General features: G+C 33.0%; 2 protein-coding genes across 4 annotated transcripts in view; one reads left to right on the top strand and one right to left on the bottom strand.

Annotated features, from left to right (window-relative positions):
• Positions 1–1,258: 1,258 nt before the first annotated feature.
• Positions 1,259–12,851, top strand: LOC114342659 (zinc finger protein 28-like). The gene is made up of 3 exons (XM_028293474.2): positions 1,259–1,856; positions 3,805–4,573; positions 12,540–12,851. Exons 1-3 carry the CDS (start codon positions 1,752–1,754, stop codon positions 12,794–12,796), a joined length of 1,131 nt encoding a protein of 376 aa, XP_028149275.2. The 5' UTR covers positions 1,259–1,751; the 3' UTR covers positions 12,797–12,851.
• Positions 12,852–18,898: 6,047 nt separating this feature from the next.
• LOC114342623 (5'-AMP-activated protein kinase subunit beta-1) overlaps positions 18,899–27,916 on the bottom strand; it is a 38,830-nt gene continuing 29,812 nt past the window's right edge. For all 3 annotated transcript variants that reach the window (XM_028293451.2, XM_028293448.2, XM_028293455.2), the window contains one exon: positions 18,899–19,221. In XM_028293451.2, coding sequence (XP_028149252.1) covers positions 19,075–19,221 — 147 coding nt within the window. In that variant the 3' untranslated portion in view covers positions 18,899–19,074. The remainder of the gene's footprint in view (positions 19,222–27,916) is intronic.

Below are 27,916 nucleotides of genomic sequence, written 5' to 3'. Positions count from 1 at the left end.
ATCAAACACCAATATCATGTATGTATTTATAAATTTATTAATAAACTGCCAATAATAATAAAATAGGTACTTAAATCAGTCACCAATATAATATACCTATTTATTTATAAATTTATTAACAAACTGCAGTCCAATAAAAATAAAATTATCAACATTATACTACATTACAATGATCTTTTGATCATGTTTGAAGCATATTATAATACCAACATTCGTCGGAATATATTCTTTTTAGTATGTGTGTAGTAGAAGCATAGTATATACTATAAAAACATTCTAAATTTCATGTTTTTTGCATATACTTCAAAGAATATCCTCGGACCAAATATACTGAACACATTCATGTACATAGTTACTTAGAATATTCATAAAAGTTTAGTCTTGGAATAAACCTTTATCGAATATCAAACCTACCAAGAACATGAAATTGTTATGTGGGAACCATTTAGGCTTGAGTTAAATGGAGAATAATCTTTTAAAACAAACACACACAAAATTTAGTTGCACTAGATTTGCTCCTGGTTGAAAATGTAGGTACTGCCACAGCTTGTTTGATTAACTAACAGCATCCTCCTTTTCCAGTATTTCAATGTTTTCTCTATTAACAACTGCAATATGTAAAAGTATACAAGCCGATATTATTCTTCAAACAAAAGGTAACTTGCATCTCATTTCACATATTAATATTGGGAATCTTTTCTTCATAAAATACCAAATATTCTTTCAATAACAATTCTTGAGGCAATTTGTGATTGATTATACAGCACTTCAACTACTGTCTGAAGATTCTGCACTGCAATGGTGTCATTTGTCCATAATTCTCCATTTTATATACCCATCATAATATGCAAAAGTATTTAAAAACTTCTAAACCTATAGCACTTCCATATTGTATGATGGTTATGTTGTTCTTTATCTGACAAAATAATTAAATTCAACGTTTTACTCTTTTCAATGATCTTATAATATATATTTTCTTAATACCCTTACAGGTACAGGTAAAACAAAATAGAATTTTATTTTTATAGGTTATTTTTATATTTACATTTACATAACAAAAATATTATTATGTCATTTGTCAAAATAAAAGATTCCTTGCGAGCTAGCATTTTGAATTTCCCGGCGATGTCAATGTGTAAACAACATGACAACGTTGTAAATATTTTGACGCATGCGCAAATTAGGGAGCCGCACTGTATCTTTAGCCGCTCCTCTGAAAAAAGCCTCTGAGAAGAACCATAGTTCATAGTTTAGCGACGCATGGTGCATGGTGTTATGGAAAGCTGCCACAAGGGAAACAGCTCTACAATTATTATAGAAGCCAACAAAATACAAAGTGAAGGAAATACCAGCAGTGAGAAGAATGCCAAGCAGTATTTAGGACTAATAGATAAAATAAGAATCAAACTATCGCAATAAAATATATGAACATACATGACATGGACACCACAGATCACTTAACTCTATTAGGTAGTAGGTGATCTGTGATGGACACAGAATAGGAAACAATTATTTCCTATTCTGTGACATGGAATGCAATTTTTGATATTTCGACAGACAACACACAACACAATCTATCTCGAAAAATTGCCTTAAAAGGTCATCTTTCATTTCATGTTCTAAGATTTTAAATGATCAATCATCTGAATACTGTCAAATTTGGTAAACATTTCAAAAAAAGATGTATTTTTAAATAAAATAATAGAAATAAGATTAAAACAACATAGGAAGAAGTCAATTCATAGAGTTTAATGATGAATAACTTATGTAGAACTTGTCTCAGCACAACCAACCTTTTTCCATTGAAAAATGATGATACACTTATAACAAAAATTGAAGTCATTTCATCAATCAATGTAAGTAAATAATCCTTAATTCCAGAATGCTATTTGCTTCAGGAAGAACAGAAGAATGTTGCTAAAAGTATACCTACACTAGGTCTGGAATATCTACTGGCTCATATTTTACATATTGAACAATGTATGTAGGACTGTATAACAGTTGTGTAATAACTTGTAAGTTTGTCTGGTAGACCTCTATTTGAATAAACAATAAAATTAACACGTTGGCTGCCTTGAGACACAAGTTGTGTCTCATGTTGTTGATAACAGCTGCATGACACACTGTAGTTGTCTCAAAAGCATAGAAACGGGAGACTTGTGGCTGTAGGGACCCACTTTTTTAACATTATGTGGTAGCCAACATGTTAAATGAACCATAAGATATTTAAGATTAACTTAAATAAGTTTATCCATAACATAATATTTAAGATTGTAGATTGTCGAAAAGTATTGAGATTTATTTGTGAATGACTGGAAAATTATTTTCACTGCCATTTGCATATACAGTAGAACGTCGATAATCCGGACGTCAAAAATCCGGACCGTCAATAATCTGGATTTGTATCTGGCAAAAATATCTGACTCTTTTAAAATAAATTAAGAACTTAGCTGCGAAAAACAAATCTCTACCGCAGTTCCAAAATATTTTACACATTTTTTTAAAAGCCCAAATAGTGTCTGATGTTTTTACTGTACACATGCTGCTATTATAAATTAATTACAATACATAAAACATACATAAAAAAATGTTTTGATTAATTTCACCTCTAGACACTTTACTGTACAAGAGAAAACATAAAATTTTAAAACGTTTGTGGTACTTTAATGTGTATATTGGCCTTTTTTTCAGGTAATTTCGATAATCCGGATTATTTGATAATCCGGATGGGTCCGGTCCCAATTAATCCAGATTATTGACGTTTTACTATATAGGATATTCTTAAGTATGTGCTAGAACTGCCCATCGTGTCCAGATATTTAGGCCAGTCACTCACGATTAGCTATGAGGAGTACATGCACTCTTCAGGTATACGTATACCTGGCAGGTTTGTCAGTTCACCATGGATGCTCCAGATGATATTTCTCTCCTGATGTATAATACTGGCTCAGTGGTGGTTGTTCTTCAGATAAAGGAAACACCGAATAGCAATACGAGAGTTTATTTATACGGCCGACACTAAGGGTAATTACCCCAGGAGAGCTTTGAGTAGTGACTTGTGACTGGTACGCGATTCAGTTGAAGACTCTTTCTCTAGCTGAGATATCATAGTTTTATAGAAGCTTAAATTGTATAGATTAGATTTGTATATATAATTAAGGTAAATAGTTTTACTTTCGTCAGCACTTTGTATCATTTCCAAATTATATTGTTGATAATTGACCAATTTGTATCTAAACTAATAATCCACATGTGTGAATATTATAACAAATAAATTCGTGCAATCTACTGGGTGATATTATTATACTGTTCAATATCGGATATTAATTCTGAATATTTGGTATTGGACACCTGATTTTTTTGTATTTTTTGTGAAACATAAAAACAGACAGAAGAAGCACAACCCACAATTTTACTAAAATGCTTTTATTACAACATTAAAGTTATCCCTTGTTTAAGTATTTTCAGATGTAGAGGGTCTCAAGTATTGGTTGCTTGGGAACGCAAAAATTGCATTTATCTCAAAACTTCGTTTTTTTTGTTAGTCCACTGTTGCTCTGATAGCCTCATTTCAGTTAGGCACAATCAAATACTTTTTCTATCAATGATACATAGTAGAACTAATTATTTTACTCAAATGATTTTCCAGTTATTTCCCTAAGAATGTGCATCCATACACTACTTACCTGAATCTAAACTCATGTTCATCTTCTAAGGAAAACAACACTATTGGTTTTGTTATATTGTTTGCTGTGCGTTGTAATATACTGAAAAAGAAAATTAATGGAATAAATTGTGTTTTAGATATCACTAGATAGTCCGAATCATCCTGCAGTTATATGTGCAGCCTGCATAGAAAAAGTCAATAAATTTTATTGTTTTCGAAAAATAATCATCAATAGTGACGTTGAACTTAAAGAAAAATGTGAAGCAATAACAAATTCACAAAATAAAATTAGTACAAAAAGGACACGAAACAGTGGTAAACCAAGAAAGAGAGTATTAAAAAGGAAAAAAGTAACAAATAAAGTTGAAAATGGAGATGAAATCAAAGCAGAACCAGCTGCTGAAGAAGATAGTGTCTTAGAGAGGTTATACATTCACGAAGATGACAATGCTGATCATGAGCAAACATTTAAAGAAGAATTAGAAGCACCTGATGTCAATTTCAATTGCAAGGAGTGTTCATTAACATTTGACACTAAAATAGAGTTATATAAACATAATAAAATATATCATAGACATAAGAAACCAAAACCATTAAACTGTGTTGAATGTAATTTAACATTTTCCTCCCAAAATGAACTAGCAAATCATAGACGAAATGTGCATACAGCTCCTGGAATTTGTAACATATGTGGTGTTGTTCTTAGAGCGGACAACTTGAAGAAACATGTTCAAAGACATTCAGAAGAACCCGTTACATGCAAAATTTGTATGAAAGTGTTAAAGAATTCAGAATCTTTAAGAGGTCACTTATTAATTCACAAAGGTACTTCATTTGAATGTGACAAGTGTGATAAGACATTCAGACTGAAATCTGAATATCACAGGCATTTGAAAAAGCATGCAGGTGAGTTTTACTGTTAGGTTTAGCATTGTACAATTTGTCAGAACAATATATGAAAAATATAGTATGGCACGTATGCATACAAAGGGCGAACCTGCTCGAGTGGATACGCTATGAGCTCCCCTATCTACAAACAGTTTTTGAAGACCCTTCGATAATCGTCAAAATAGTATACCAGGTGAAGTTTATATATTGTGGTTTACAAGACTTAGGGCCGGTAGTTTCTGTCCCGATTAAACCTTGGTTAGAGGAACTTTGTCGTTTTTGTCGTGCAAAATTTCGCTAAACGGGGTTTAATCGAGACAGAAAGTACCGGCCCTTAAAAACCGACTTTAATCACTTGAAAATCTTTTAATTGCTCCTCTTCTCTTATCAAAAGTAAAGTTATCCAACTGTAGTGTCAACTACAGAACGCATGTTATTTTTAAGTAAATAATTTGTTGCATATCTGGTAACCCAAAAATTCAGGTAAATATTGAAATTTCAGTAGCCACCCTTTAATCAGTGGCGTATCCCCATAGACATGACATATTTAGTATGTCTAACCTTAGAATAATTTATTATGTTGTAGATATTGTGTAACTCTTAAAAAATGAATTTGTGTGGTCAATAAAGAGTACAGTTGTCACTTTCATAGAACAATAGTCTCTTATCTTACTTAGATCTACTTACTACTTATAGAGTGCGGTTGCAATTTTTAAAATACTAATTTTTATAAATATTATTTCCAAAGTCAACTGAACCACGTAACAAACTAATTACTTTAAGATAAAATGACTCCAGCTTAGAGGTAACTGAATTTGTGATTTTTTTTATTATAAAAGCCTTAAGTGTATAGGCGCAAAATATCGCCTATCAAAATATTCAATGTGTTTTAAAAGTACTTATTCAATTTTTTTGAAACCTGAGAAAACTAATAAGTATTTTTGAAAAATTTAAACACATAATGAAAGATTACGTTATTACCGAGGGCCGAAAGTCCCTGAAAACTTCTATAATGTTGATTAATAAGTTGCAGGGGTGAAAAAAGAAAAAGAAAATTTAGTGTGACTTTTAATTTCAAATATCTCACTCAAAAGAAACTTTTGGGTTATTCTAAGGGACTTTCAGCCCTCGGTAATAAAGCAATCTTTCATTATGCGTTTAAATTTTTAAAAAATACGTATGTATTATTTTCTCAGGAATCGAAAAAAATTTATACATTTAAAACACATTGAACATTTAGACATGCGAGATTTTGCGCTCATGCCTTTAAGATGTTTTCATTTTCAGGTATTTTATTTTGTTTCATGAATTTACTCAATAAAATCCTTAGTGTTTCTAGAACTAATCAATTTATGATAAGAGAAATACGCATATTATACAATCAATTAATCACAACTGAACCAACTTTTTAATAATCTCAAGACGTGGAGTTAAAACCTCTCCAATTAACTTCTTTCCAGACCACCCATGAGGTAAAGTTATCGGTGCGTTTTTTTTTGTATATAGTATCCTCAATAGGCCTAATCCACAATGTAATATTCAATCAGAGTCATGAATCTGAAAGATATTGTATTACTATAAGAGTAATAAGTTTTTTTACAACACTGAAAAATGCGACTAGTTTAATTAATTTTAACAGCACATATATGCATCTCATCTATCTAGCTATAGAAAGCTCGAAGCAATAAGGATGATAAAGGCAAAATTTACCAAACAGTCATCAGACCAATAATTACATACGCGGAAAAAACACGACCTGATACAGATATGGCAAAAAGAATGCTAGAAACAGCAGACATAAAAACCCTTCGAAAAGTTGATGGTAAAACACTATGAGTTAGAGCTAAAAGAGCTAGAGAGGGTTAGTGCAGATATACGACGGAGATGCAAGGTGGATAGCAATAACAACTGGGTAAAAAGGAACGACCACATAAGCCGAATAACAACAAATAGAGTAAAGGACGGCGAAAGACGGTTCACTAATAGGAAGACGATCAGTGTGAAGACCACGAGAATAATGGAATGACAACTTACTGGAGGCATATTGAAAAACAGACACAGAAGAAGAAGAATAAGATATGTACCTCATAATTTTGCAAATCATCTTACTCCATTGATTCTGCAGAACTGTCTGAATCATTTGATCCTAATTGTATTAACACAGGCTCAATAACATTATCCACCATGCCGTCCAACCTCCACATATCGTCTTCTACTTTAATAACATGGCATATCGCATTCTTCCAATCAGTTGAATTAATACTGTCCAAACTGGCTTGCAAGAGGCGCTGGACATCACTAATTCTAAATGTGACATTTTCCCGAGCCACATATCCTTTCATATGTGAACAAATTACTTCTATTAGGTTCAGTTCACAATGATAAGGCGGTAGTCGTAAGATGGTAATGCCATGAAGTCTGGCCATTGTATCTACAGCATACTGACGATATGTACCACGATGTTGTCTAATAATACCAATAAGATCTCCTTTAACCATATCCTCGCCGTATGCAATGGATTTTTCCCTCAACCAATGTTGCAAAACTGTTTTTTTGTCACTCATAGTAGGAATTCGTTCAACAAGTCGACTATGGTAGCATACATTGTCTAATACTACCACTGAGTTAGGTTCGAGATGCTGAAGAACGTTTTCGAACCATCTTTCAAAGCATACAGCGTCCATGTCCTGGTGATAGTCGCCAGTTTTCTTTGATATAAAAACGAGAGCACTATTTTTCAGAAAACCTGTATCGCTACCGATATTAGCTACAATAAGACGTTGACCTTTGCCTGATGGTGCTCGTAAGCCTGTAGATAAGCCTTCTATAAATGCTTGACGAGGAGTTCTTATAGTTGTATCGTGCCAAAATTTTGAAACCGTATGCCCGGCAGTATGCCAAGTTTCATCAAGGTAGTATATTTTTCTTTTGGAAACACGATAATTCCTAATAGAGCGCAGACATCCTCGTCGCCATGATACAATTTCCTCTTTATCTATTAGCATTGATTTCCGAGACCGTTTCATGTAACGAAAATTTAACTTATGCAAAACTGTTCTTTGCGTTTCATGGCCCATTTGAGGAATCATATCGTTCTCCAGCAACTTGACCTGAACACTTTTGATAGTTGGTAGCTTATTTTCTAAAAAGAACGTATGCACAGTGATCCGGATTATATTCATTTGTGATTCACTTAATTGAAAAGACCTTCGTCCACGCTGGCGAGTTTTTGGCGCACTTAAAGTTTCTGTGCTTTTTAATTCACGCACTTTCAACTGTGCTGGCTGACACTCCTGTTAATAACGAACGGCGATCTAGAGCTTCGGTTGTAGGATGTGTTTTCTTAAGCCCATCATACACTTTCCACACGATTTGTTTCTCAGGTGTTGACAGTGGTTTGTGTCGACGAGATTTTGTCGTACTTGTGCCAGCAGCCGCTTCCATTTTTATTCTATAAAGACAAACATATACTTTCATTAATATTGCCGAGTTTTATTATTATTACATGTTTTAATTTCTGTGTTTAACAAAGTCTATGAAATGTCAATTAGCGTATTTTTATTATTGAATGTTGCTTTATTACTCAGGAAATTTGTTTAGAAATTGAAAGGCCATAATGAACAATATTTCTTACCTTAACTTGAATCAAGCGACAAAAGTTTTTAACACTATCTGGACCCCTTTTGAAATTATTTATCGGCCCCTGTTCTATACACTTTTCGAAATTTTCTTTATTTTAAAAATGAATTATTGATAATACAATCATTAATAATTATTGACTTTTTCGATTAAAAATAATAAGTATTACTTAATGGTTTTGTTTTATTACAATGTAATAATTAATTCTTGATTTTTTTATTTGAAATCTAATTCTAATCGTTTTGTATTAAATTTTACAATGCGTTTAATGTGTTTACTTGTCATTTCAAGATTTAATTTAAGACAAGAAGTATTTTCAATCAATAAATCTAAATGTCACAGCTAACTGTATAATATATATATATATATATATATATATATATATATATATATATATATATATATATATATATATATAGACCGGTCACTCTAGTATAGAGTATAGGTCGCTCAGGTTCATGAGCTCTTTTAATCCATTTCATGCGGTGGATTGGTCCGCATAATTCCTCTTCATTATCCTTTATAGATTTTCGTGTTGTTTTGCTTTTTCTGTAATCTGTTTCCATTCTTTCCTATTCTGTATTTTTTCTCTCCAGCCTGTAATTTCCATATTGGATATATCCTCTGGCAGTTGGTCTTCCCATCTTATTTTCGGTCTTCCTCTAGGTCTGTTTATTACTGGCGTCCAATTTGTTATCTGCCTAATTAGTGCATCTGCTTCTCTTCGTTAGATGTGGCCAAACCATTTTAACCTTTGTGCTTTAATGAATCTCACTATATCTTCTCCTTCCATTAGATTTCTAGAACTGTATAATGTACTCACCTAGAAATAACGAAATATCTGTATAACAATAATAATAGAGTTCTATAACTACGCTTTCCAGTGTAAAATTTCCACTATTCACTAAATGTAACAAAAAGTCAAACGCTCACTGTGCACTAACTACAGTACGCTACTGACACTTCTCAAATTTTTCACTTTGAAATACCTCCAGATATGTCTTCAATTTTCGGTCGGAGCGGGTTGGATCGAAGAGGGTGAGTTTCGAGCGGGGTTCGCCGACGTATCCACTATGCGGAGCTGCTACAACGAGCGGGATGCACCCTTGTATGCGTACGTGCCGTTATATCTATCTGTTTTGTAAATACCTACCAATATTTCTATTGTCATCACTACCTACTTCTTCTTCTTCTACGGCACTACAGCCCAAATTGAGCCGTGGCCTCCTTTATTTTTTGCCTCCAACCTTGTTTGTCTGTGACTGCTCTTCTCCATACATGGAATCCTAAACGTGGTTGGGCGTCGCCGCTTACTGTGTCTTCCCAGCGCTTTCTTGGCTTTCCAACTGGTCTCTTTCTCTACATTCTAGCGTTGAGTGCTCTTTTTGGTAGCCTATCCTCTCCCATTCTTATGACATGTCCGGCCCATTGCAATCTTTGCATTCTAATGAAGGCTGACAGGGGTGTTTCCTTATAACGTTGATAAAGCTTGTTGTTGTATCGAATTCTGAAGATTCCATTTCGCTCACAGGTCCTAGTATTCTCCTCAGTACTTTCCTTTTGAATGTGTCGAGTCACAGCCTCCTACAGTTACAAGCCATGAAGTAAAAAAGGCAACGTCGCAACATATGATTTAGGTAGTCCTACGAAGGAGAATTGGTGGTCCGTTTCATAACGGAATATTTTAAATAAAATGCATGAATCTCTTTTTAAAATTGTTCAAATAAGAGAAATTTTAACTAAATTAAAATTTAAAAATGAAGGTATGAAATAAATAAGTTAAACTTGCTAGTAATAATATTTATTTTTCATACAAATGTTAGAAATGTATAGGAATAGTCAATATTTTTTATTTTTAAAATCTAGTGTTTTAATAATTAACAATGTGTAGTACCTAACAGATTAAGAGAAAATACGGGTATATACTCAGTATACCAGCAATAAAAAACGAATACAGGGAGTCGTAAATCAAGCACTATGAATTACAATATTGTTTAAAGTATAAAAAACACTTTTAATTCGATACTTTTCTAGCCGAGTCCACAACTTATATGTGTTATTAATTTTATTATTACAGTAACAAACCAACAAACGGAGGGCTTATATTCTAACTTAAATTAACACTGTAATCACTATTGTCACTGAAAATTGTACAATTTTATGGACAAAGCTAACAAAAAAGTGAAATAATATAAAAATATAAACCAACAGAACAAAACAATCTTAAATTAGTAAAATTAAAAAGAGTAGGTCTTTCAGGAAAAATGTTTAGATGCTTGTGAATCCAACAAACAGTTTCTAAAATATATAAAGAGGAAAGTCTATCAAATAGATAACGAATTGCTCTTTTTTGTAATTTAAAAGTAGTATAAAATTGGGCAGCTGTACTAGAACTCCAAAAACTATGCTTATATCGAAGATCATACTTAAACAATGATAAATATGCCATTTTTGCAGATGATAAATGTATTTCCTTTGAAACAGATCTTATTGCAAAGTAAATTTCTTAAAGAAGGCTAGTTACTGTGGCTAGTTTCTTTCTAGGGAATCAGTATGCAAGGACCATTTACGATTACTGTCAATAAAAATACCTAGTAAATTTTACGAAGTTCTTCTTCTTAAGGTGCCTATCCGTTCCGAATGTTGGCGATCAGCATGGCTTTCCTAACTTTGCTTGCTGCTATTCTGAACAGTCCGGTTGTCGATGTATTAAACCACTTTCTCAGGTTTTGAAGCCAAGATATTCTTCTTCTCCCTGGTCCTCTCTCCAAATACCTTGCCCTGAAGAATGAGTTGCAACAAGCCATATCTCTGTTCATTCCTCATAACATGGCCAAGATATTCCAGTTTGCGCTCTTTGATTGTGTTAATAATCTCGCATTCCTTGCCTATTCTACGTAGAACCTCAACATTAGTCACACGATCCACCCACGAAATTCTCAAAATGCGCCTGTAACACCACATCTCGAATGCCTCGAGTTTTCTCAAAGAAGCCTCGGAAAGTGTCCAGGCCTCTACTCCGTATAATAACGCAGAAAATACATAGCATCTGATGATAGAGATTTTGGTAGCAAGAGGTAAATCGTGGCTTCTGAAAAGAGACTTCATCATTATGAACGCTGATCTCGCTTTTCCTATGCGTTGTTTTATTTCACTTGAGTGGTCCCACTGGCTGTTTATGTTGGTACCAAGGTATGTGTAGCTGTCGACCCTGTCAATTAGTTGTTGGTTAACCAAAAGCTGTGCATTTAATATTTCGCGCTTACTGACTACCATGTACTTTGTTTTTTTTTTCGTATTGAGATCAAGTCCGTATTTTTACAAAGTTAACGATACTGATTTGAAACATATTGAGAGATACCAATCAGTCTGAACACCGCTTAAATTGGAATTGACTAAAAATGACTATTATTTTGGTAACGTTGATAATTTTCTTTCTTTGGGTACAGTTTCAACAGTTCCTTTTATTTCTTTATTTTTACGTTTATCTGCTTTTTTTGCATGTTTACTATTATTTTCATGTTTAGTAAAATTATTTAAAATATATTGCTTAAGATTTTTTATGCAACAAGATAAATATATTTTGCGCTTTGTTCACAAATACGTTATTTTTGTAAAGTTTACATAATCCGTAGCTGCATATTATAAGCCCTTACATTGTAGTACAATTACGATATCAATAATATTAGTCCAATAATATAACTTAAATAACTGCCTAGACATATATAAAAACACTTAATATTAAGTAAAGAAATATAAATTATACATAGCTCTCAATGCACTGCAATCAGCTGGCCACATTCGAATAGGACTACCCATTGACGTTGCCAAATTTCTACTTCATGGCTTGTAACTGTAGGAGGCTGTGGTCGAGTTTATTTTTGGATGTTTCCTTCAGGACCCATGCTTCACTGCCATAGCATGCTATTGGTGTTATAGATTCTCTTGAATAAGAATGAAACTAGTAAGATTGTTTAAGGCACTCTCTGAACAAATTGAAATATATATTACACATGTTTTCGTTTCACAACATGTATTAGTTTTACTCCTATCTGAGTATCGAGACCTACTTTTCGTTGGAATTTTGCCACGTTGGATAGACAGATAGTGAGATGCAATCTTAGATCTCCCCTTTGTGTTCCTTCATCCAACATTCTTATAGTTTGCAAATACATAATAGAAACCAAAAAGGTGTAACTAGAACATAGGTCTCATTAAAAGTTTATTTCTTCGGAAATAAAACTTTGAATTGAATGAAATATTTTGTTTATTTTCATCTGTGATAAGCATTCTGAGTATTTTTTTTTTTCTGTTAAACTAAATCGTATCTTGTTTGTGTTTTTAGATCCGAATGTTCGTAAAAAGATGTGTACTGTATGTGGAAAATACGTAAGGGATCTTCAGAGGCATCTTTTAACTCATACAGGTGAACGACCTTTTATGTGTCCACATTGCAATAAAGGTTTAACGACCACTTATGCTCTTAAACTACATATTCGGCAGCATACCAATGAAAAACCTTTTATCTGTGAATACTGTAGTAAAGGATTCGCCCAAAAAATTTCGCTTTTGACACATCTTAAATCTAAAGCTCACAGTTAATGTCTAGTACAAAAAATGTAAATCTTTCAAATTAAATAAATATATGTAAAACAATGCTGTGATGTTATTTTTTAATACTGCTACGCCGATCGCCCCTGCAGTCGCTGTCGTGTCGTCGATGAACCAGTTCGAGTTATGAGGGAGCGCCCAATCGCCTGCGGAACATTCTGGTAAATGTTCAAAAAGATCGATGGGATTCTAGAAGCAGGATAGGACTCTATATAAAGAACAGATCGTCAAATACGAACTCAGTTTAGTTTTGGATGTATGCGCCGCGATATTTGAAATGTAAAATAAATTTCATTACATATTATGTGTTAGTTTTTGAATATATTTTTAGTGTAAAATAAATTATTGAAAATATTAGATGAATTAAATGATAAGTGTGTGTAATTAAAAAAATATAAATTTATGTGTTTTTATTTAAATATAAATAACGTAAATTAACATTACAACACCATTTTAAATATGTACATTATTACAGCAATTCTTAGCGTAATTTTTAAATCGATACGAAATGAACCATTCATATTATTTAAAAGATCTTTAAATCATGTGGCAATAAAAAATTGAAACGACAGGGCAGTCAGTGTTATTATAAAACTGAACAAGAGGTATCTACCCTTGTATTTTCCATATTTGCCTGTCTTAGCTATCTGGTGCCAGGTTCTTCTTGCCTTTTCTCTAATGTTTTCGATCTATCTTTTTTGTTGTCTTCCTATGCCTGGTTTATGTGCTCTTGTTTGCCATTGTATTATTCTCTTTGTCCACTTTTCTTCGCTTTCTCTTACCACATGCCCTGTCCACTTTCATTTAGATTTTGCGATAGCCTCGGTTACCTTTTAATTGGGTTCCTCTTCTCAGATATCAGTTTCTCATATGATCTCTTAAGCTTACATTTATCATGAGCCTCTCAATAGCTCTGAGTTGTTATAAGTCTATAGAAAGATTGGTTAGTAAGTGTCATGGTCTCCATTCCAAAGTCTCAAAATTCTTTCTTTTTTGAGATTTTTCACAATAATAAAGGCGGCGCCAGATATGCGGTATTTGGCAATTACTGAACAAGTGTTTGCTAAATATCAAATATTTGAGTGCTCATGAAAGTGTTCGTTAAACGGCAAGCACCCTGCACCACATATTCGAGATTCACCACGGCGAATATTTATTTACTTTGAAGTGTTGGAAAAGACCGACAACGTACGGGAACACGACAAATATTCGACACGCACTCAAATTGGTCAATGCCAAATAGCAAGCAAACCCTCCACACTAATAGGCAAATAGCAAGCATTTGTTCGGTATTTGGCAAATACCGCATATCTGGCGCCGCCTTGAAGCTTAGGTTACCTACTGATATCCAAGTCGTTCTTATTCTGGTTATTTCTGCAGTTTGAACTGAACTCAGAACAAGAGGTAGAATCTTAGGTGTATGCTCTAATATTTTCAAATAGCAATAAATTATTGGTCGCAGCGTGGTCACGATCTTTTTTGAGTGTCCCAAAACCAAAAATTGAGCCTTTGTGTAAACATTGGCCGTACTACGAACCCGAATATCATGTATTGGGACAAACTAAAATACAGCATCCTCCCAGTCTTGACGTACGGAGCAGAAACATTTACCTTAACAAAAGCCTCGGCTACCAAACTAAATGTCACACAGAGAAGAATGGAGCCGTCCACGTTAAGAATAACTCTGTGAGATAGTAAAAAACGAAGAGATCAGGGGAAGGACCAAGATAAAAAATACATACCGACTACAAGAACCGACACGAACGGAGATTTTCATGAACTAAATTTTTATGTGCATGTGCGAGATCGGCCATTTCTCAAATTGTCTCGAATTTGACGTTTTTTGACAGCAAATAATTTTGGTGACATTTGTCTTGTACAGAATCGGCGTTTGTTGTTTTTGGCTTGGCTTGGCGTTAGTTATTTTTAGAAATAAAACACATAGTACAATACTTCTCGGTTTTTTATTTATTTACCCCGATATTCGACTTTAAAGAAAGAATGTACCTATTTTTGGCTGGTTTCCAAGACAATAAAAATTAAAAATATTGACATTCGATTTTAACATACAGTTTCTTGTTGTTGATCACGAACATTTGTCACCCAAAAAGAATTAGATTCCGTGGCGGTTACAACGGCTGTGTTATTTTTCGATTATTTTACGAAATATAATAGAATTAGGAAATACCTCGACAAACAAGTAATTGGTCCTAGGTTTTCACCCAAAGTAATCGAAAGTAGAACTGAAAGTCGATATTTGAACTCTTCGTGTAACTTTGCGTCGATTGATATACAGAGTGAGTTTTATGTATGGAAACACTCAATTATCTCAGAAACGGCTTTAACGATTTTTATATTTTGGTGGGTAAGGGTTTTCTGAGGCAGCCGATATCATAGTGGCAATTACATTGTTGTCAGATTTTCCGTTTTTCTGGAAATCTAATGAATTTTCTTATTTCAAATGGAATACCCTGTATATTTTTTGCGTTTGGAGGCCCTAAAAAAATACTGATTATTTTTCATATTATATTTCCTATACCTAAAAGCCATAATTTTGGAGTTATTGCTACATTTATTAAAAAAAAATTAAACAAATTATAAACATCATTTTTTTCGGCTCGGGTAAATATTATTTTAGGTTCTTTGGATCATTGGGAACAAAAAAATCTTTAGTAATTATTTTATAAAATTTATTGCCTCCGAGTTATAAACAATTTAAAACTGAAAAAAAAATCGAATAATGACAATTTTCAAGGTTCAAAAACACAAATAAAAATTATTAGTTTTGAAACTGAGTAATACCCAAATTCAAGTTCAAGTCTCATTTTATCAGATACCGATAAGTAATTTGAACTTGTTTTATATTAAAATATTTTTTTAGTTGTTAATACAGCCCGATCATCCGACCTCTCGTATGCGCTTTATTAACAAATTAAAAAGCGATGTTTTAGAATAAAACGTGCCAAAAACTTTTATGGAGAGCTCCTAGAAAAAGGGTTGAATTTGAATTTAGGTACTTCGTGATTTCTAAAATTATATTTTTTATTTGTGTTTTTGAACCTTGAAAATCGTCTTTATTCAGTTTTAAATTGTTTATAACTCGGAAACAATTAATTTTATAGAAACATTACAAAAACCTCTTTTGTTCCCAATGATCCAAAGAACCTAAAGTAATTTACCTGAGCCGAGAAAATTAATTTTTATAATTTGTTTAAATTTAAAAAAAAAATTTTAATAAATGTAGCAATAACTCCGAAATCGTGGCATTTAGGTATAGGGAATATAACATGAAAAACAGTCAGTATTTCTTTAGGACTTCAAAATGCAAAAAATATACAGGGTGTTCCGTTTGAAATCAGAAAGTTCATTAGATTTACAGAAAGATGGAAAATCTGACAACAATTTAGTTGCCACTTTAATATCGACCGCCTCAGAAAACCTTTACCACAGAATAAATAACCACACAGAAGCGAATCTGACTGTCGTTTCCATTGATTTTGTTGGGACCGAAATCTTTGACCTTGTGCACCAGTTACAGAATAGAACTGTTCTAAGAAATAGACCATTCCAAATTAGGTAATATTTTTGACAAGTAGTTATTAATTAAATATGAAATATAAAATTTAACTATAAAATATAAAATAAAACATATATAAATATAAAATTTAACTATAAACAACTGTCACGTCAGTCGCAAAAGTGAGGTTGCACCAGTTACGTTGACACATGAGCATGAAAATTATGTTACCGTTTTCGGCAGGAGTTTCGCTTCTGTGTGGTTATCTATTCTGTGCCTTTACTTACCAAAATTTATAGAAATCGTGCAAGCCGTTTCCGAGATAATTCCGAGGTTTCCAGACAAAAAACTCACTCTGTATGTACCATTTTACTAATTTTGAGTCATCTTTATTTACATTCATATCATATTTTGAGTGACTTGTAAAACAGTATTTACGGTTGCAACTCTAAAACCGAAGTCCGATGTCAAATTTCTATATGTATTAATATCTGAGGAGTTGTATTCGCGGTCGGACGGAGAGACAGTCATGAAACCGGAAGTATATATTTGTTCTCATCTTGCGAATGCACGTCGAATAATATATCACTTGTGCTATTGCGGTGGTTTTAAAAGAGTACTTCCGGTCGCATTTCTAAAACCGGAAGTCCTAGGTAAAATTTCTGACCTTTAGTACCATCCTTGGATTATGAGCTTTCATTCGACACCTCATTTGTGATTCTACCTGGTATAGTGACGGAGGAATTACATTTGCGATCGGACTGACAGACAGCCTAGGTTAAATTTCTCACCTTGAGTACCATCCTTGGATTATAAGCTTTCATTTGACACCTCGTTTGTCATTCTACCTGGTATATTCGCGAAGTATACGAAGGAGGGGTATACCAAGTGACGAAGGAGGGTATATTCGCGGTCGAACGGACAGACAGCCTATTAGAACACACCAACTCGTTCAAATTCTCACCAAGTTGTTCACATTTTTTCAAAATTAGTGAAAACAACAAATTATATTTTGTATCGTTGTATCAATATAAGCCAAAAAGAATAATTAGTGAATGTCACGCCGCTATAATATATTTTATTATTGGTCTTTCAATGCTAAAATCAGGATAGTCAGGAGTATTTTATCCATGGTTTTAATCAATATAATTCTCACCATTATTTTGTGTTGTATTTGCAACCTTTTGTAAATCAAAAATAATTCCACCATATTAAGAATGTCAACAAAAGCCGGCCCTGCATGCCACATTTTTCTCAATGCAACTAAAATTTTGGTGATACACGCCAGAAATGTGTGAGACTTTTCTCAGTGTACTCGGGTGTGCTCTTGGCAACTCGATACTAAAATTAAGTACATGCTAACGCATGCTAACAACAAAAGAATCGCCGTCCGTGTCGGTTCTTGGCCAGAGTAAAATGGGGATGGGCACAACACATAGCCAGAATGACAGATGGGCGATGGGCAAAGAGGTTATTGGAATGGAAACCAAGAGAAACGTCGGTCGTCTACCTACAAGATGGACTGGCGATTTAAGAGGTCTAAATAAAAACTGGATGAGAGCGGTGCAATATAGACGGGGTTGGAAACAGAAAGAAGAGACATATGTTCAACAGTGGACTTTTGAGGCTGCATGATGATGAAAATACAACATAATTCAGATTATGATTCAGATTGTAGTTCACAGTATCATTTTTTTCTAATAATTTTTCCATTAATTAATTACTAATAATATAGGTTGGCTGACTGCATAACTCACTTCTATTTCGAACGGTCGTCCATGATAGTTGGGTCAATTACCTCTCCATCACATTCGTCGATGTCATCACCACCTTCTTCCTATCGAGAATCGTGATAAGGGAATCCTTATCACGGTTCCTAAGAGAAGGGGAATCGTGACGTAACTGGAGACCGGCAAGTTCGTAATGTCCGATTTGGTCGGATTAGTTTAAATCGTTCGTGGTTGTAAGCTAAGTGTATTTTATATTTTTTGTAAAAGTAAGATGTCTTTTATAAACAAATAACACAAAAAAGTCGTTTAATATTATTTTGCTAATTGAATAATTCCATCACAGAATGCATACAAATCCCATTTAACTTTAACAAGAATTCAAATTCCGGTCTACAGTTACGTCATGCGCGAACTCGTGACGAATTTGAGCTACGGAAAGATGCTATCTTGTTATTTATAGAATCATGATCTTGAAGTACGTCGCTAGCCCTATACATATGTTTGAATGTATTTTCCATTTAAAATATAAACGTGATATTGCATTCTGAAGGTTACATTCTTGAGAAGTGGTCCAGAAACGATATCTATCTACCATTTCCCTATTGTATATCTTTTTATATCTGAAAGTCTTTTCTAGTGCAATATTGAAAACAAAATATGCCAGAATGTCTTTATATCAAAACCGCATATAAATCTCATAGGCTTGTGAAAAATTTGATTCTATTTGCGATCTGCTGGCCACGTTCCTCATTGTCACTAATAAGGCTTATTTTGTCAAAGATCATTCACAACCTCATATTATTTATTTCTTATAATAAAAACGAAAGTAGGATGAAAAAATATTACTTTTTAAATTTAAATAAAATTAAATGTTTTAATACTTATCTCAATAATATACAAAAATTGAAAGCCTTGTATCTACAAAAAAAATCCCTAAAACAATTAGATATTAGATACCAAGATTTCAAAGAAGTCGCAGTTAAAATACCATCTACATTATGTACAAAATAGATTAAATCCCATTAAATAGGTTTGTATAACAAAGTGGTAACATATTTTTTTCTATATCTATGCGTAGCACTTAGTACCATCACTCCGTCCTTTATAGATAGTGCATATAAATGATTTAACATGACGTGGTTGGGTTCCGGGAGAAGAGTAGGTTCACACTAAAAAGAATTTAAATATTCGTTAATATATAAATGTAAGTAATAAAGCTTTACAAAAAAAAAATACTTTTAAATCTTGTGACTAGCAGTACAAAAATCCATCTAAGGGAAAATTTCTCATATCGAGTTCAACTAAAGTTTAACCTGAACTTTTAGTGAACGTCAGTTTAAAGTCAAAATCGTCTTTGTCAATTCACGTTCAACCGATGGCAGTTTAAACTTGAACGATGGTTGAACGCTGCAATGGACAGCCTAAGTCTGACGTCACAAAATTGGGAGGAGCTTATACTGACTCGAAACAATTTTGTTTGTAACGTTAAATTGTCAATAGTAATACCACTAGTGATTCAATTTTCGCGATAAGTCTGTCGATTTACTTCTAAACGAAACTGAGTTGCTTGAAAACACCACGAGTCCGTAGGACGAGTGGTGTTTTCTTTAAGCAACTCAGTTGAGTTTAGAAATAAAAGACGGACTTATAAGATAAATTAAATCACGAGTGGTATTTTATTAGACTATTTCACGAACAAAGTCATAGGTCAAAAATTCAGTAGAATGAGAGGAAGGAATTTAATAATAATACATTTGATCTAGGTAACCCAAATCTACCCATTTTTTGAATAATTCAGAATTAGTCATAATCATGAAATATTTATTATAACTATAAATGATTTGTTATAATTATTTTTTACCTATAACAATAAATAGTTGACGGCCCAGTCTTTTAGAATGAATGCTAGTCTTTCGTTGTTATTTTCTGCATCTAATTTGTAGTTGCGATCCACACAGAACATCATAAATTGTCTCCATATATAAGATTTAGATTTTCTTGTGTTACTCGGTATATTTTCTTCAATGTTTTGGTTTATAACTTCGTTTGAAGTACCACCGAAACGACTCATTTTGACGTATACAGCTACAATAATTTTTTTGGCAAATGTCAAACTTTGCTTTGCGATCGGTATCCATGGTTACTCGTTGAAAACACGAAGCTGATAGACCAATCAGAATTGAAAGACAGTTGGAGTTTTCGCGATAACACTGTGTTTGGTTTGTGATTGGTCAGATTATGTGAAAATTTTAAGATGAGTGAAATAGTCATAAGGAATTTTTGATTTATGTGCTTTGTGTGGCAAAATAAGACTTCATTTTATTTAATTTTTATTTCGTTAAAGAAACGTGTTAGGTAATTAAGAGATTTTTATTCGTTTTTGCTCAGGTGGTTTTTATTCCTTAGTGGTTGAAAATAAACATAACCTCAAAACTGTTTACGTTCTTATCATTGCATTAAATTAACTCACCTGGGAAAAACGAATAAAAATCTCTTAACTGACACGTTTCTTTAATTAAATACCTAAATGAAAAGTCTTATTTTGTCACACAAACCACGTAAACAATAAATGAAAAATTCCTTATGAGTGTTTAACCTTATAAACAAAATTGTTTGGAATCAAATATAAGCTCCTCCCAATTTTGTGACGTCAAGACTTAGGATGTCTATTCTAAGATGGCCGTTCAAAGATTTCTGAACCCAGTTCAGATGATTTCATGGATTACGCATGCGTTGTATTAACACGAAACGCTGTCATAATATAAATATAACGTATTTTATTATATTAAGCCTAACAATAAAAGATAACATTGTTTTTGTTTTTATAACATTTATTTATAATTACTAAAATGGCTATTTGACTATAAATACTTAAATTTAACTTTATTCAAAAACAGCATAAAAAAGGTAGTTCAAAATGGCGACAGTTTTTTACCTTTTGCCATCTATTGGCATTTCTCGAAAGCTGTAAAACGTGCAATGAGAAATGCATTCCAAACAAAACCGAAGTTCACCGGTGAACCTGGTTCAACTGAACCACAGATTACCGCAGGTATGAGAAATCGACCCTAAGCATAGCAAAAATTAAACCGCTACGACTAAAAGGCTAGTTTACGTAAAGCCAGTTTATTTATAAAAGGCACAAAGAAAATGTCTACATAATAACATCAAATTAATCTCAATGAAACATTACATATACATTCATAGACAAAAATATGGAATATTTTGAAATTATAGAAAATATGGTCAATATGATGTATTTATGTTACCAAAACACTTTTTTCTAAAAAGAAAACTTTATTTAACACGTTCTAAGTAGATAATTAAAAGAATGAAACGCATTTTAAGTAAACAATTAAAAAAACTTAACATAGAAGTTTTTGGAATGGAAACAAAAAATGGCTTGAAAGTAAGTACATATTACTGAAGATGTCATAGTTTCGCGGGTCTAGAACAAGAATGACGTAACTGCAAATTTGGTCAATTCCTATTTATTGCGTAAATAACTTCTAAAATACTGTGTACAAATGATACAAAAGCGACAGAACTGTAACTATGTGCTGAACCACTACAGGGTATAGTATTTTTACTACAAAAGCGATATTACGTAGGTCAAAATTTTTGACGTAAGAGAACTGTCAAAACATTAGAATGTGACTTTTCATTATTGCCATATTTATTATAAACATGGCAATAATGAAAAGTCACATTCTAATGTTTTGACAGTTCCCTTACGTCAAAAATTTTGACCTACGTAATATCGCTTTTGTAGTAAAAATACTATAGTTGCGTCGTTATTGAAATACGCACCATTTTATATAGTATAAGAGCTGTGAGACATTTTTCAGTAGGTATTTTAGGCAACCTGAAAATTTTTCAGATGACTCTTCCATGATAGCCGGTCATACAAAATGCCGGAATACAAAAATGCCGGTCTGGCTGGAGGGTAGCGGTTATTTTCCCCAAAAATCCCCCCAAAGTTAAAAAACGGTAAAAATTGTTATTACAAAAAATATCATTGACGTGACTTTAAAGTAAATTTAAATATTCAAATATAAAAAAAATAACAGGCCAGGCGATTTGAGGGCGATTTTAACTCTGCAAGATACTTGCATGGGCGCCCCAGGATTATTTTCAGGGGATGCATCTGAACTTCAGAAGATTTCATCTGAATCTGTACATACTATTAACGAGTATAAAATATACAACTATACATGCAAAGCTATGTACATTCCTTCCGGACAGGGAAGTACAATTAATATTTTGACAGGGTGTTTTTTAATATTAAAAATAAATATTCTAAAAAAGACAGGTTTTTTTGGTGAAATTTTCCAACTGCGATGTGATCGAACAAATTACGCGTGCATATAAATGAAAAGCGCTATAGGTAAGCAGCAGTGTGAGAAAGAGCGTATACCGATAGCTGTTTGCTTCCTCTGATGTACCTGAGCGAGTCCGTTCGCTCGAGAAAAATCACGTAACCTGGCGATCCGATGTTGTTGTGCCTCGAAACGTCAGAGTAATTATTATATATTATAGTTTTTTAAGTAAATTTTTCTTAATTAAAGGAAAATAATACGTACTATACAATAGATTTTGCAAATACGATAAAAAAAGACAAATTTATTATTATAAAGATATAGGTAGAAACGTATAAAAGTATAAACTAAATTAATTCTGTGTCCGAATCTTGTACTTCTTCTTCAAACTACTCATCTGAGCTTAAATATTCACTGTCTTCTTCTTCGTCAGACTCCCCTCGAGACTCAGATTCCTCTTCTACATGATCTGTAAATAGTTGTAATATGTATTTAGAATTAATTAAAAATTAATTACTGATTAATTAATTGAGTTGCTACGTATTCTCTGTCCTTTTATACGGAGTCGAAGCCTGGACAATCACGGGCGCATCTGAAGATAGACTTGCCATTGTTGAGATGTGGTGTTATCGAATAATGTAAAAAATATCATGGACACAACACGTAACAAACACGGAAACATTAAGAAAGATAAAAAAGGCAAAACAAATACTCAACACTATGAAGGAAAGAAAAATTAGCTACTTTGCTCATATACTAAAAAATAAAAAACGTGATGTGATTTATAATATAAGGATAAGTATTAAGTATTAGTTATATAAGTAAGAATACGTAGCAACTTAATTAATTAATCACTAATTAATTTTTAATTAATTCTAAATACATATTTACAACTATTTACAGATCAGGTAGAAGAGGAATCTGAGTCTCGAGGGGAGTCTGACGAAGAAGAAGAGAATGAATAATTATTTTGGCTCATTTTTCTTTCCTTTACAGTGTTTCTTTTGCCTTTTTCATCTTTCTTAATGTGTCCGTGTTTGTTACGTGTTGTGTTCATGATATTTTTTACATTATTCAATAAAAGCACATCTCAAAAATGGCAAGTCTTTTTTCAGATGCGCCCGTGATTGTCCAGGCTTCGACTCCGTATAAAAGGACACAGAATACGTAGTAACTTAATTAAATTATGGCTAATTAATTTTTAATTATTTCTAAATACATATTACAACTATTTACTGATCATGTAGAAGAAGAATCTGAGTCTCGATGGGAGTCTGACGAAGAAGAAGACAGTGAATATTTAAGCTCAGATGAGGAGTTTGAAGAAGAAGTACAAGATTCGGACACAGAATTAATTTAGTTTATACTTTTATACTTCTTTACCTATATATTTATAATAATAAATCTGTCTTTTTCTATCATATTTGCAAAATCTATTGTATAGTACGTATTATTTTCCTTTAATTAAGAAAAAGTTACTTAAAAAACTATAATATATAATCATTACTCTAACGTTTCGAGGCACAACAACATGGGATCGCCAGGCCACGTGATTTTTCTCGAGCGAACGGACTCGCTCAGGTACAACAGAGGACGCAAACAGCTATCGGTATACGCGCTTTCTCACACTGCTGCTTACCTATAGCGCTTTTCATTTATATGCACGCGTAATTTGTTTGATCACATGGCAGTTGGAAAATTTCACCAAAAAAAAAACCTGTCTGTTTTAGAATATTTATTTTTAATATTAAAAAATACCCTGTCAAAATAATAATTGTACTTCCCTGTCCGGAAGGCGCGTACATAGCTTTGCATGTGTAGTTGTATATTTTATACTCGTTAATAGTATGTACAGATTCAGATGAAATCTTCTGAAATTCAGATGCATCCCCTGAAAATAATCCTGGGGCGCCCATGCAAGTATCATGCAGAGTTAAAATCGCCCTCAAATAGCCTGGCCTGTTTATTTTCTTCATATTTGAATATTTAAATTTACTTTAAAGTCACGTCAATGATATTTTTTGTAATAACAATTCTTACCCTTTTTTTAACTTTGGGGGGATTTTTGGGGAAAATAACCGCTACCCTCCAGCCAGACCGGCATTTTTGTATTAGGCTATTATGGAAGAGTCACCTGAACAATTTTCAGGTTGCCTAAAATACCTACTCAAAAATGTCTCACAGCTCTTGGACCAATACCTTCTTTCAGATGAATAATGACGCAACAGTAAGTAGGGTTGAAAATGGGGGGATTAAATTAAGATAATGAAATTCGGACCAATAGGGATGAAAATAAAAGCCATCGCTGTAAGAATAAACGGCATACTACATATTTAAAAATAATTTTTTTGTACAGAAAAAATTTTAAGATCAAGAATGACGCAACTGTAGGTAGGGTTGAAAATGGGGGATTAAATTAAGATAATGAAATTCGGACCAATAGGGATGAAACTAAAAGCCATCATTTTAAGAATAAACGCCATACCGATGCTCCGGACGGTTACTCGGCATACTAAATATTTAAAAATCGTTTTTTGTACAGGAACCAATAGGGATGAAACTATAAAAATATAAACATACTGTATGAAGAGCTAAAAATCAGAAACATGAAAATAAACAAAGAAAAATCAAAAACAATGATAATTGGAAGACAAAAAGAAAACCATAAAATAGAAGTAGATGGCAAGCAACTTACAGATATAAGTATTTGGGGGTAATCATAAGCCGGGATGGAAAATTAGAAGATGAAATAGATGAAAGAATTGCAAAAACTGGTAAGCTGTACAATAATATCAAGAGTAACTTTTTAAATAAGAAAGAAATACCTAAGAATATAAAAACGGAAATAGTACAAAAGATTGTGAAACCCACTCTAATCTATTATATGCCTGTGAATCTTGGGCATTAACAAAAAGACAAAAGAATAGACTAATAAGTACGGAAATGAGATTTTTGAGAACAATAGAGGGGAAAACAAGGAAAGATAAAATTAGAAATTAAACCTTTAGAGAAAATCTGCAAATACACCCAGCTACAACAACAATCGAACAAGGACAACTTAGATGGCTCGGACATGTACTGAGAAGAGGAGAAGAAAAAATAGTAAGACAGATATATGAAGCGAAAGATACGGGAAGAAAGAAGAGAGGAAGACCAAGAAAGACGTGGACAGAAGAAGTGACGGAAGCGGCCGACAAAAGAGGAATAACATGGGAGAAAACAAAAGCATTGGCCATGGATAGAAGGAAATGGAAGAAAACGACGGAGAACCCAACTCCGCAATAACTCACACCAAAAGGTAGAATACTTCTGGATTAAGTAAGGGATGAAACTAAAAGCTATCATTGTAAGTGCTGTTTCACATTATAAGAATTTAAACGTGCGAGGGTTAGAACGCACGACGACATTCCAATGGTGGCGCATGTAATCATATGGAGCCTTTCTCTCTAGACGGTGGTTGGAACGTTCGGCGAAGTCGCCGTGTTTATGCCGTCCCTAGCTTACAACAACAGACGGCAGCCGCGCCGTCTTTAAGCACCCAGTAGCATATGGGACTTAATGCATTCTTTCATATGATACTGTCGTTCAGTCGCACGAAGGTAGTTTCTTTGGTTGTTTGGTACATTATTTTCATTTACACTTTGTGGCTGTTTAAAGTAGGTGCATATATTTTATATTATAAGGTCTCAGATTGATAGTGAAATATTTATAACATTAATTGAAGCGAGACCTGTTCATTGGGACAAAACAATAGAAATATATAAAGATAGAAACTTGACGAAAAATGCTTGGAATGGTGTATGCCCTGCACTTAACAGTGCACGGATTAATTTGACGAATTAGGTGATAAAGAAAAAACTGCTAAGTATATTATAATAAACTTTATTTTACACAGTTGCAATTAACGTTGAGTATAGAGGGTGTTCCATCAATATGTGTGAATATAAAAATATATAAATCGTATCTTTTTGTGTTAATAGGATGGACCCAATGAATTCGGTTCCTCTTATTTCTCTTTCTTCGACGATAAAGTAAACACAACGCTATATGTAATTTGATTTCGCTCCGTATAAAATATAACTTTTATTCTACGAAATTATATTTAGTTTTATAGGGTAATCAACTCGGTGAAAACTGGAGTAGGGCGGCGGTCACGTTTTGTGTGAAATTATCTAAAAACAACATTTAAAACGAGGGGAACTACATTTAAAAATGAAGGGATGACAAGAGGGTCTTTTAAATTCTGTACACGAAAAACACAGATCATAATGTTGTTCTGAAGCTGTTTCCTTGTGGAATTTTTATAATAAACTAGTCTAAATGGGAAATAAGACACAATTTAACTAAAAAAATAATTTTATTAACGTTTCGACGCCCAAATCGGATGTCGAAACGTTAATAAAATCATTTTTATAGTTCAACTGTGGCTTATTTCCCATTTAGAATAGTTTATTACATATATTGTATGAGCTAATTAGATGAGCTAATCCAAGATCCCACAAATAACTTAGTAGAACAACGATTGTAAAAACAAATTAAGGCTTGTAATTAAAAACATAAGAAATAATAACTGACAAAATAGAAATTGCAAATGAATTAAATACGCATTACAGTACATTAATACAAAAGTATGGACAAAAAATACCCATTTGTAATGATACATAGTCGACATCGTATCATGTACCTACCTCAGACACAAAGTGTAAATAAAAATAATATACCAAACAACCCAGCAAAATATCTTCGTGCGACTCAATTCTTATTGTGTGAAAAGGATAGGTGCGTCAAAACTATCGCACGAGAAAACCCTCGCACGTTCAAAATTCTTATAATGTGAAACAGCACTAAGAATAAACGCCATACCGATGCTCCTGGACGGTTACTCTTTATTTATGGGGGAATTAAATTAAGATAATGAAATTCGAACCAATAGGGATAAAAATAACTGCCATCATTGTAACAATAAACGCCATACCGATGCTCCTGGACCATTACTCCTCATTTAATCCCTATTTTAAATATTTAAAAATCGTTTGTTTTTTTGCTCTCATGAGAAATTTGGTTTTTTGCAATTACGTCATTCTTGTTCCGGACCGGCGTTTTAATGTTTTGTTTAGAATGTAGCAGATGGATTTCCGCTACAATGTTTTGTAAATAGTATCCATTAATTTTATATCGTATCCCAAGAAACATATCTATTTTTCTAATTTATTTTGTGAGTTTATATATCATTAAAATATTCTGAACCGCCCCTGGTTCTGAGTATTACGGTTTATTTCACAACATTGTAAAACTTAGGAAATTTCCTGTTTATTTGTGAAAACATTCCTTATTCTAGAAGAATTCCTTGAAAAGTCCCGAGTATTTTTCCCTTTCTTTTGAGCGCGAAGCATCTTTTAGTATTATTGGTGTGAATTTTGAAAGATCGTCGAGTTCTCTCCGCCGATTGGTCAATTGTCTTCAGCCGAAAGAATGATCGGTTTGACGCGCGAGAGTGTGAGAAGAGACAAAGTAAAAATAGTTAGTTCTAAAAGTATGTTTGAAG

Source organism: Diabrotica virgifera, chromosome 3 (assembly GCF_917563875.1).
Source record: "Diabrotica virgifera virgifera chromosome 3, PGI_DIABVI_V3a".
Taxonomy (NCBI): Eukaryota; Metazoa; Arthropoda; class Insecta; order Coleoptera; family Chrysomelidae; genus Diabrotica; species Diabrotica virgifera.
The sequence above is the reverse complement of the archived record's forward strand: the minus strand, read 5'-3'. Positions and strand labels throughout refer to the sequence as shown.